Genomic DNA, 12499 nt, shown 5'->3' on the forward strand with positions numbered 1-12499 from the left:
CACAGAGTTAAGTAGCATAAATAAGTAAATAATAGGTAAACAGCAGCAAAAACAAAAACACAGGTACAGGCGAATGTTAAGAGTTTGAGAGTCCATTCAGTATTCTAACAACAGTAGGGTAGAAACTGTTTCGAAATCAGCTGGTGTGGGTGTTCAGGCTTCTGTACCTTCTCCCCGATGGTAGAGGTTGTAGAAAAACATTGCCAGGGTGGGATGGATCTTTGAGAATGCTGGTGGCCTTTCCTTGACAGTGGGCCTGGTAGATGGAGTCTATAGATGGGAGGTTGGCCTTTGTGATTGTCCGGGCCGAGTTCACCAGTCTCTGTAACCGTCTCCGATCTTGAATGGTACAGTTGTCATACCAGGTATTGATACATCCAGACAGAATGCTCTCGATGGCACACCTATAAAAGTTAGCAAGGGTATTCGCTGTCATGCCCAATTTCCTCAGCTGCCTGAGGAAGAAGAGACATTGTTGAGCCTTTGTAACCAGTGCGTCCACATGAAGAGTCCAAAAAAGCTTGTTGTGGATGACCACTCCCAGGAGCTTGACACTCTCCACTCATTCTACGTCTGTGCTGTTAATGTGTAAGGGGGCATGAGTAACATCCCGTCGGAAGTCAGTAATGAATTCCTTGGTTTTGCCAGCATTGGAACTAGATTGTTCTCAGTGCACTATTTTTCCAGGTCTTCCACCTCCTGTCTGTAATCTGTTTCGTCGCCATCTAAGATTCGACCAACTATGGTGGTGTCATCAGCAAACTTAGGGCAATTAGTGGTTGGCTGGAGAAAGAGGAAACGAAATGAAGAGATCAGCTAACCTTGTCACAGACCATGAATTGGTGTTCTGACCTTTGTCTCAGTCCCACACCAACAGTACACTCAAAGAACATAAGACAAGGATAGTGTTCTTATAATCATGAGGGACACCAAATCACAATGCTGTCTTTGTTTTTTTTGAAATCCAGAGTTAATCTGATTTGGTTCACATATTCCTCATGCATGTATCATATTATGCGTGCTTTCAGAAAACAAGGAAGGAATACATTTTATAATTTCTTCATATTGTTTGCAATATTTCACTACTTCCGTGATATATGACTGAATGTTCTATCCCATTATTTATCTGGAAAGTATTTTGAAGAGCAGTGACTAATTTTAGTTTTAATTAAAAGATTCATGCAAATAGTTCCTCAGGCACTTGATGGTATGATATCTGCAGAACACTAATCTTGCCCACCTGCTGACCATTCAATGTCGCTTTTCTTAATCTAAAAATTTACAGCGCATTCCAATCTGCCAGGCTGTAATCATATGGTGATAATAAAAGGGAACACCTTTCCTGGAACATGATGCAAAACTGTGATCTTTACTCTGCTTTCTCATTTAATAACCTGAGGAGGCTTTATACAAGATCTCATATTGGTTTTGAAACCTGCGCTTAGGATCATAGAATTCTACAAGGCAGAAAGAGGCCATTCAGCCCATTGAGTCTGCACTGACCCTCTGAAGAGCATCTCACTCAGATCCAGCCCACTACATTATCCCCGTAATCACATATTTACCATGGCCAATACACCTACCTACACCATCCCATGATATTAAGGGCAAGTTAACCTGCCCAATCCACTTAACCTGCAAATCCCAGAACACTATGGTGCAATTTAGCCTGTCCAATCTACATAATTTGCACATCCCTAGACACTACAGGGCATTTTAGCATGTCCAATCTACATAACCTGCAAATCCAGGGACACTACGGGACAATTCAGTCTGCCCAATCCAACTAACCTGCAAATCCTGGGACACTATGGGACAATTTAGCCTGACCAAATTACACAACCTACTCATCCCGAGACACTATGGGGAAACTTGGCCTGCCTAATCCACCTAACCTGCACATCCCAGGACATTTATCTTTCTTCATCTTGTGTCCCACAGGGTGGCCAAAGATTCCACTTCTGCAAAGCAAAGGGCTGAAACTCCCCTCTGTCTGAATCCCAGCCCCCCCTTTCCCACAGCCTTGCAATTCCTTCTTTTCAAATATATATCTGTCTTCCCCAGAGAAAGCTCGATCACTGCCCGTGAAATAACTCCATGTCATTTCCTGTTAGCAGGAGAGACATCCTGGTAGCAACCAGAAGCTCAGAACTTCTGGTTCTGAGCATGTAGTTGCAACAGCATTAAATATCCAGGACTTTAGGGTCCTGATTAAGCTTCCCTTCACTTGTGGTTACTTTGCTAATACCGTGTTTCCCACATTTATACATTGCATGGATCCCCGTCAGGAGAAATTAAGAAGTGTTTCTTCACCCAGAGAGTGGTGAGCCTGGGGCATTCCCTGCCACAGAAAGTGATCGAGGCCAAAGCTTTGAATGTTTTCAAGAAGGAATTAGATACAAAAACTCTAAAGAGCTGTGTTGCTGGAAATCGGAACCACCAAGCAGAAACTGCTGGAAAAGCTCAGCAGGTCTGGCAGCATCTGTGGAGAGAAATCATGGTTAACGTTTCGGGTCCAGTGACCCTTTGTCAGAACTGATGGTAGCTAGGAAGCTTTTTTTTATACAGAAGGTATGGTGGGGTGAGAGGTAAGAAGCAAACAATGGGTGGGGAAAGAGCCTAAAGAGAGAGAAGAACAGTCAGACAGACAAAGGAGTTGGAATATTGCGTGCAGTTCTGGTCTCCTTCCTATCGGAAAGGTGTTGTGAAATTTGAAAGTGTTCAGAAAAGATTTACAAGGATGTTGCCAGGGTTGGAGGATTTGAGCAAAAGGGAGAGGTTAAATAGGCTATGGCTGTTTTCCCTGGAGCGTCGGAGGCTGAGGGGTGACCTTATCAAAGTTTATAAAATCATGAGAGGCATGGATAGGGTAAATAGACAAGGTCTTTTCCCTGGGCCGGGGAGTCCAGAACTTGAGGGCATTGGTTTAGGGTGAGAGGGGAAAGATATAAAAGAGACCGAAGCGGCAACATTTTCATGCAGAGGGTGGTGCCTGTGTGGTATGGGCTGCCAGAGGAAGTGGTGGAGGCTGGTACAATTGCAACATTTAAAAGGTATCTGGATGGGTATATGAATAGGAAGGGTTTGGAGGGTGCTGGCAGGTGGGACGAGATTGGGTTGGGATAGCTGGTCGACATGGACGAGTTGGACTGAAGGGTCTGTTTCCATGCTGTACATCTCTATGACTCTATGACTCCTAGAACAGTTCGACAGACAAAGGAGTGGATAATGATCAGCCTGGGAGAATGAATTGCTACTAATGGGGACAATTAGGTACAGGATTTAGATGCAGTTCTTAGCGCTAAAGGGGTCAAAGGGTGTGGGGAGAAAATGGGAACTGGGGACCGGGTTGGATGATCAGCCATGATCATGTTGCATGGCGGAGGCTCAAGGGGCCGAGGGGCCTACTTTGGATCCTATTTCCCACGTTTCCATGTTTTGCTTTGCTCTAATTCCTCTTTAAAACTCCACGTTGACAGATTTACTTCATCTGGGTGACTCGGACACAGAAGCAGTTTGAGTGGCTGGAGGATATCATCCGTGAAGTTGAAGAGGCTGACAAAAATTCCCTGGTGACCGTCCACATCTACATCACTCAGCTGGCGGAGAAATTTGACTTGAGGACCACCATGCTCGTAAGCATAAACTGGAGCCCTGATTTGTACAAGGCCTAGTCAGCACTGAGTTAACCAGTGACTTATTGGCTCTTGTTCTCTCATCTCCAAACCGTGAGGGATGAGACCAGGGTGTAGGACAGTTCTGGGCCTAAGAAGTAGGTCACCTAGAATCTGGTCCAGGGCGGGTGCTGCTGGGTTGGCGTGCAAGTCTGTGGTCTTTGGAGGTCTGTTCCAGGAACAGCAAAGCGGTCTGTCATCTCTATCCCTGGCCCCGATCAGGACCCTCTGGTTGTCCTGGTGCTTTGACATACCTGGGAACGCCATGGGATATTTAAACTTCTGACAGGCTGGATTGTGACCCTGCAAAAGTGACACTGACCTTGAACTCAGGGCGAAGGGACAGACCAGAGACATGTGATTTATCCTGGAAATGTTCACAGGTTTATGGTAACCCCAGAACTGACACAGCCCCTCACCCGTTCACCTAACAACACCCTTCCTTGACCACCCCCAACCAGACCCGAGTACCCTTCCAACCCATTCACCTTCTACCTGATTACACCCGAGCCATTCTGACTTCCCACCCCTCCAGCTAACCCCCAACTAAAGCCATTGACACTTCTCTCCCACCCAGGTTACCTGACTACCCACTCACCTATCGAGCTGCCAAACCAGCCAGCTACCTGTTCACTAATCCACCCACTCGTCCACTCACACATTCACACATAGATTAATAGAGTCATCCAGCATGGAAACAGATCCTTCAGTCCAATCAGTCCATGCCAACCAAATTTCCCAAACTAAACTAATCCCATTTGCTTCCATTTGGCCCATCTCCCTCTAAACCTTTCTTGTTCATGTACCTGTCCAAATATCTTTTCAATGTTGTAACTGTACCTGCATCTACCACTTCCTCTGGTAGTTCATTCCACACCTTCTCTGTGGAGAAGGTTAAAATTATGCCCTCCAGTTTTGAACTTGTCAACCCTAGGGAAAAGACCTTTGGTAGTCACCTTATCATACCCCACATGATTTTGTAAATCTCTATTTGGTCACCCTTAAACCTCCCACACTCCAGTGAAAAAGATCCCAGCCTATTCAGCCTCTCCTTATAACTCAAGGCCTCCAGTCCCAGTAATATCCTGTTAGATCTTTCCTGCACTCTGTAGGAGGGCAACTAGAACTGTACACAGTACTCCAAAAGAGGCCTCACCAATCTCCTGTACAACTGCAACATGACGTCCCAACACCTATACTTAATGGTCTGCATCATGAAGAAAAGCATGCTAAACACCTTCTTTACCACCCTGTCTACCTATGATACCTGTGTACTCCTAGGTCTCTGTTCGACAACACTCCCCAGGACCCTACCATTAAGTGTGTAAGCTCTGTCCTGGTTTGCCTTACCAAAATGCAACACCTTACATTTATCTGAATTTATGTCCGTCGGCCGCACCTCACCCATTGGCCCAATTGATCAAGATGCCTTTATCATCTGAGATAACCTACTCAGCCACACTCATTCATTCAAAGACTGGGACCTTTAAAAACATGTCTGAATAAAGTAGCTACTGTCATAAAGGCAGTGGGAGAAATGTCCTCTCCTTCCCCTGACTCGACTCCACTCACTGGACTTGCTCAGGAGATGTTGCATCAGTTGGGATCAGAAGATCCCTGGAGAGATGTGTAATGTTGTTATTATTAGATCAGACGTTCATGAACAGTGGCACCCAACATTGCCACTGACTGGAATATCAAGGCCATTGGGCTGTCTTCCTGACCTCACAAATGAAATGTTCTGTGTTTCTTGCTTTAGTACATTTGCGAACGTCACTTCCAGAAGGTGTCAAACCGCAGCTTGTTCACTGGACTTCGCTCCATCACCCACTTTGGACGTCCCCAATTTGTCCCTTTCTTCCATTCACTAATGGAGGTGCACCCAGACGTGAGTACTGGTGTAAGGGTTCGACATTGTGCAGTCGGTTCTGTTGTAACGCGTGTTTCTGCAACGCGAATTGGCTTTAATGTGATTGAAGAATTTAGACCGCTATTTGCAAAACGTGAATTTTACTTACCTATTGCTTAAATGGCATGACTTTCTTCTAATTTGAGGCCACACGATATATCAGAACCCACTGTATTTCACACCGTTAGATCTTCGTTGTGAGGAACATCATGCCTTTGGCAATTGATGGCTGGGGCGGCGGTGACAGTCTTGAGAAGGAAGTTCTTATCTGTCCTTATAGGTTTGTCCCAGTCTTAGATACGCTTCCAAATTGAGAAGATATGACCAGTGCCTCAGGAATTGCCACCTCTTTTTTTGTGGCCTTGCATGTCATTGAGAGTGTCAGCTGTGACTCAAGAGGTCAAACTCTTGTGTCTGGGTCAGGACGCTCAGTGTTGAATCTCATTCCAAGACTGGAGCATCAAAGTCAAGGCTGCTATTCCTGTGTTTTACTGAGGGAGTACTCCACTATCGGTGGTATCTTTCTAACGAGGTATTAACTGAGGCCCTATGTCTCTGTCCAGGGGGATGTTAAACATCCTGGAGCAGTTTTTCCAATACATATATTCTGGCCAACATTTATCTCTCAATTAGCATCAGGAAAAATCAAAATTATGTGTCTGCTTTCTCCATCCCAGCTTCAGGGGCCGGGATAATACTAAGAACCCAACACACTAGCAACATGAATTATTCTCCCTGAGCATTTCTATATTTGCCTCCCAATGGAAATGAAAATGCAGCAAGAAGCAGAAGTATGTGAGGTATATAAATAGTTACCTGACCATAAGAAAGTGAAACTATCAAAGCTTTTGGTCTTGCACACACCAGGACCGATGCAAGAATACCAAATTTCAAAGGAAGTAACAATTTATGTTGGGAGAAAGTGAGGACTGCAGATGCTGTAGATCTGAGTCAAGAGTGTGTAACTGGAAAAGTACAGCAGGACAGGCAGCATCAGAGGAGCAGGAGAATCGATGTTTTGGGCATAAGCTCCTGCTCCTGCTCCTCGGATGCTGCCTGACTTGCTGTGCTTTTCCAGTATCACACTCTCGACTACAATTTATGTTGCACAGTTATTTAGAATGAAAACAATATTTCCTATTGTATTCTCCATAGCAACACCTGGCCCAATCAGAGCTCACTTGCCAACAACTCAGCACCTTTTTCTCATGCAGTATAAATTGTTGCTCTCTTTGAAATTTGGTATTCTTGCATCTGTCCTGATGAGTGCAAGATGAAACGCTTTGGCAGCATCTGGTTCCTCAGAAATGCTCTTGTATAGTATATTTTGGAGCTTGTGGAATCAAAAAAGTAAAGTTCAGACGAATACTCGATCCTGTGCATAAAACAGGGACAAAACGTCACAGGAAAAAAAATCCATTGAGACAAAGAATGTCAATCTTTATGTAATTGTTCAGGCTTAGTGAAAGAGGTATGAAGTCCGAACTGGAGTTAAATAATCTCTTCGGAGAAAGTGAGGACTGCAGCCTCCTTGGGGATCCCCCACATTCCTGATGAAACGTCGACTCTCCTGCTCCTCAGATGCTACCTGACCGGCTGTGCTTTTCCAGCACCACACTTGTTGACTCAAACAATCTCTTGTTCATTTGACCAGGTTATGAAGATTGGGGTCTTCAGTTGTGGACCTCCTGGTATGACCACAAATGTAGAAAAAGCTTGCAAGGACATGAACAAGCGACATAAGATCCAATTTAGCCACCACTACGAAAACTTCTAACCTCGCCGTCAATCAGGGAGCAACCTCCCCACGATTCAAACTGATCAGTTTTGTACAACTTACTTGGAATGAAAGAATATTTTTTTTGAATGATGAAAATGTTTGACTCTTTCTCTCACATTAGATGCACATCTAAGGATACTTGTTATTTATCTTTGTGTCTAACCTTGTTGCATAATCTGTAAATCTGATTTGATTCTCCGGCAAGTTAATTTTTCAATTGTAAAGATTTGTGACAAAACATTGTATCTAATGATCCAGGTTTTGCTGAAGGTGTATTATCTGAACCCATCATATGGTTATTCATGTTTTTAATAATTATTAATATTAATCAGCCAGTGGGTTGCATAAAGGAAGGGATGTCTTCTGACCTGAAGCCTGATGATGGCAATATCACTGTGATAGTGGTCAACATTTGTGCTTTCGGAACATGGGTTCGAATCCTGCCACGACTGACATTGGATTTATGTTGAAATGAATAAAAATACTGGAACTGAAAGCTAGTCTCAAGACCATGAAGCTACTGTGCACTAAATGATCTTATGAGCAAAGATTAAACAGGTTGGAACTCTGCTCACTGGAGTTTAGAAGAATGAGAGGTGATCTCATTGAAACATTTCAGATTCTGAAGGGACTTGACAGGGTAAATGCTGAGAGGATGTTTCCCCTCATGGGAGAGTCTAGGACCAGAAGGCATAGTCTCATAATGAAGATATGCCAATTTAAGACTGAGATGAGGGGTTTTTTCTTCTCTTAGAGGTTTGAGAGTCTTTGGAACTCCTTGAAAACTGTGGGGGCTGAGCCCTTGTGTATATTTAAGGCTGAGGAAAGTTCTTGGTCAGTCAGGAATTAATGGTTGTGGGGAAAAGGCAGGAAAGTGGATGTGAGGAATATCGGATTAGCCATGATCCCATTGAATGTAGGAGCAGGCTCGAGGGGCCAAATTCCTGGTCTTGTTTCTTATGGTTTTGATTGTCCAGAAAAAGCCATCTGGTTCTCTGATCTCAGTTAGGGAAGGAAATCTGTTGTCTTTACCTGGTCTGACCTACATATGATCCAGACCCACTGCAATAGGACTCTTACTGCCCTCTGAAAGGGCAGAGCAAGCTATTCAGTTTGAGGATAACTGGGAAAAGGTGCTGACCCTGCTAGTGATGCCCATATCCCATGAAAGAGTGTTTTTTAAATTACCTCAAGTTGCTACACAAGGTCTGGACTTAAATGCAACCTATTTGTCTCTGATCTATTAGCACAAATTAATCTGGACAGCTTAGTGCTATTCTCCTTCACGTTACAACGTCCATATCCCACTCTTTAACTCTGTTGCATGAGAGACAAATTGTCCATTGAGTTCATGTCCCAGTCATTTCATCAAGTTTGCTCAATCCTTTGGTAAAATTCCTTAAGGCCAAACGAACTGGAATGAATTGGTCATTTCAGTTTAGAGTCGTCCTGAGGGATATGTTCTGGTTTTGTATCAAAGCTGTGTTCTCCCTCAAATGGACCATTAACTCGAAACTTAAGCAAGCAACGACGGAAGGAAGTAACTTTCAGTTTTTACATTATGGTCGGGGGAGTGTTGCTGAACAAAGAGACCTTGGATTGTAGGTTCATAGTTGCTTGAAAGTGGAGTGCTGGGTAGATAGGATAGTGAAGAAGACATTTGGTATGCTTTTTTTTTGGTCAGAGCATTGAGTATAGGAGTTGGGAGGTCATGTTGCGGCTGTACAGGACACCTTTGGAGCATTGTGTGCAATTCTGATTCCCCTCCTCTTGGAAGGATGTTGTGAAACTTGAAAGGGTTCAGAAAAAAATTACAAGGACTTTGCCAGGTTTGGAGGGCTTGAGCTATAGGGAGAGGTTGAATAGGCTGGGGCTGTTTTCCCTGCAGTTTCAGAGGCTGAGGTTTATAATATCACAAGGGGCATGGATAGGATAAATAGACAAAGTCTTTTCCCTGGGGTCGGGGCAGAACTGGAGGCATAGGTTTAGGATTAAGAGGAGAAAGATATAAAAGAGACCTAAGGAGAAACTTTTTCATGCAGAGGGTGGTACGTGTGTGGAATGAGCTGCCAGGGGAAGTGGTGGAGGCTGGTACAATTACAACATTTAAAAACACGTGGATGAGTAAATGAATGGGAAGCGTTATGGGCCAAGCGCTGGAAAATGGGACTAGATTAGTTTAGGATATCTGGTAGACCTGGATGGGTTGGACTGAAGGGTCTGTTTCCCTGCTGTACCATCTCTATGATTCAAAACAAACACTGAAGAGGCAGCAGTTGTATTTTCGACAGGAAGTGGCAGAAATGTTGCAAAGTTGGGTAGAGTACTTGAAGATTGGGAGGCAGGAAGTTAGAATTTGGTGTTATTAAAAGGGGGAAAGTATTGCGTGGTCCTTTTAAAAGATCATGTGCTTTTTCTATGCTTAGAGTTTTAAAATGGATGTATATGAGCAGTAGCTTTAAAGTTTGCAAGTATACAGAGAGCCTGAACTGAAACATTTATATCAAAAGGCCAAGCAGTAGTTTTTACCAAGACAACAGGCTTTTGAATTTAGGCAATCGATTCAAACAAGGTACTTAGTTACCAAAAATCTGTTAAATTTAAGTCTGATGGTTTTGACAATATAGGACCAATCCTGTTGTAAGAAATACTGATATGTCATCACGGGTATAAAGGAAGGAGTAAGTTGGACAAGGATCCCAGAGTTAGCTGCCATCTGCCAGAGCTAATGGCCCTCAAGAGAGAGAGAGAGAGAGAGAATCACTGGCTCTCACAGTCTCATCGATGTCTTAGAGAAAACATCATCTAAATAACAACAGTACCGACGGCACAACTAGTTAATATTCCTGACAGAAGAATAAATGGAGAAGGCGCAGAACATTCTGGAAGACAAGTGACCTGGCTGTAATTTTGAGAGACTAATTTCTATTTTTTTTAATATGAGTGGAATTTGTTTTTATTGGAACAGCATAGCATTAGATTCTTGCTTTATTCAGGAATCTTTAGTAGTTAGAACGGGTTTATTTGGTTTGTTAATAGTTTAGTTACTTTGTATACTGTTAGAGTTAGATAAATAAATTGTTACCTGTTGATTTTAAACTGAGTGTCAGGAATTTAGTTTGTTTAACCACTGGAAGTTGCTGAAAAGCAGGTTACGCCACCTTTCACACTCAGACAGATTATACAGCGAGGTGCTCCTCTTTGGCTGTTTCAGTTTTAGTTCTCAAAAAAGGGGGTCAACCTCCGCTATATACCAGATAGAAATTGAAAAGTATGTGCTTCATGTGTCAATTATCTTTTCAAAGGTAGGATAAGTTTACAGTAATATGATCCTAACAAAAACTAAATCAAAAAAAGGTAATATGAACTCTATTCTTAGTTTAAAGTTTCATAATTAAAATAATCTGGCAGTGCTTCCAATTTGCTATTTTACTGATGTTGTTTAAGACAAATTATTGTTGAATAATATGTAATTTTTAAATGCAGACAGTGATTATGAATTGCCAGTCGTATTCAAATAAAGTTTAACACCATCTGAAACAGAGAAACCTACTCAAGCGACACCCCATTCCCCACCTTAAGCATTCACTCCTGCCACTCTGAAGCATAGTAGCAGCAGTGTGTAGCATCCCAAGATGCATTGCAGCCATTCGCCAAGGTTCCTTTGATAGCAACTTCCAAACCCATGACCTCTGCCTTCTGGAAGAGCAAGGGAAGCAGACGCATGGGCACACCAACCACTTGCAAATTCCACCCCACCCCCAACCAAGTGACACACTATCCTGACTTGGAAATGGTGGAAGGACGATATAAACTGAATGTCGGGCCCGAGCAGTGAAAAGCTCGTTTGAGTTGAATTTCTCAGTTATTCTACAATTCGGAAAATTTTACAAACGCAACGATTTGATGGGAGAATGTGGTGTGCAATGACCAGGTATCCACTATCGATCATTATCAAAGCAATTCCCCTGATGGTCTGAGACAGGCAAGTTTGGGTCACATTCAAAGTCGCACCTTGACGAATAGAAGGTTCTAGACTTTGGGAGGCCATGCGCTCAGGAGGAGGACTGGTCTACTGTTGACTGAGAGCCAGATCTGGTTAAACTTTGGCAAGACTAAAGCTTTTCTGGATGGCTCATTCCATCACAACCTCCATTCCGAACACTCGCCTGGTAGTATAGAACTCAAGTGTTAGATTAGATTCCCTGCAATGTGGAAACAGGCCCTTCGGCCCAACAGGTCCACACCGACCATCCGAAGAGTAACCCATCCAGATCCCTTTTCCCTCTGACAAATGCATCTAATTGACAATTTAAGCATAGCCAATTCACTTAACGTGCACATCTTTGGATTGTGGGAGGAAACTGGAGCACCCGGAGGAAACCCATGCAGACACGGGGAGGATATGCAAATTCCACACATACCCGAGGTTGAAATTGAACCCGGGACTCTGGTTCTGTGTGACAACAGTGCTAACCACTGAGCCACCGTGCTGCAATGGGAGACTTGTTGCTTAATCGGTTCTTGTCTTGTGCTCAATAAAACATGTCTCCACTTCAGGAATACTTGTTATGGACCAGGCCAGACCCCCTGAAGAAGGTGGCCCAGACCCTAACATTTCGACTTGTTTTAAGCAGGTGTAAGGTGGATAGTCCAGGATTGATGCAGCTGCTTACACCAGTTGGCTCCAAGTAAAACAATTTATTTACATACCACTGAATAAAACAAGCAAAAGAAAACAGAATTTAGAATAATGTCTACGTGAAAACCCAACTGACACTCTATCCCCCCCAAACAAAGGAACTCTTGCAGGAGACATGGTAGAAAGATGGTAGAAGGAATTAGGCAGAGACATTGGTTGAATCAGGGAACCTTTCCAGCAGCTTCCAACAGGCTGCTTGCGCAAAGCAAACCAAACCAGACAAAAACCCAAAGCTGGGAGAACTGGCCACTCCCCTTTCATTGTCCAAGTGTTTTTAAAAAGACCTAGAAGCCTTTTCCCTGATTACTGCCTTAAGCAGTACCTGTTATCCATTAGCAAAGTCCCTAATCCCAGACAAATCGGAACTTCTGCTGTTTTATCACTCCTCTTGAAAGAAACCAAGGACAGCATAACCTTGTTAAAGGAGCAACATC

General features: G+C 43.5%; 1 protein-coding gene across 1 annotated transcript in view; it reads left to right on the plus strand.

Moving 5' to 3' along the window:
* Positions 1-10903, plus strand: part of LOC122542470 (dual oxidase 1-like) — a 119855-nt gene extending 108952 nt beyond the window's left edge. Inside the window, exons 32-34 of the mRNA XM_043680203.2 lie at positions 3480-3635; positions 5434-5562; positions 7238-10903. Of these exons, the coding sequence (XP_043536138.1) occupies positions 3480-3635; positions 5434-5562; positions 7238-7360 (408 nt within the window). The 3' untranslated portion in view covers positions 7361-10903. The remainder of the gene's footprint in view (positions 1-3479; positions 3636-5433; positions 5563-7237) is intronic.
* Positions 10904-12499: the final 1596 nt, after the last annotated feature.

The sequence above is a fragment of the Chiloscyllium plagiosum genome, unplaced genomic scaffold (assembly GCF_037043375.1).
Source record: "Chiloscyllium plagiosum isolate Xiang-an unplaced genomic scaffold, Cpla_swu_hap1 HiC_scaffold_42, whole genome shotgun sequence".
In the NCBI taxonomy this organism is placed as follows: Eukaryota; Metazoa; Chordata; class Chondrichthyes; order Orectolobiformes; family Hemiscylliidae; genus Chiloscyllium; species Chiloscyllium plagiosum.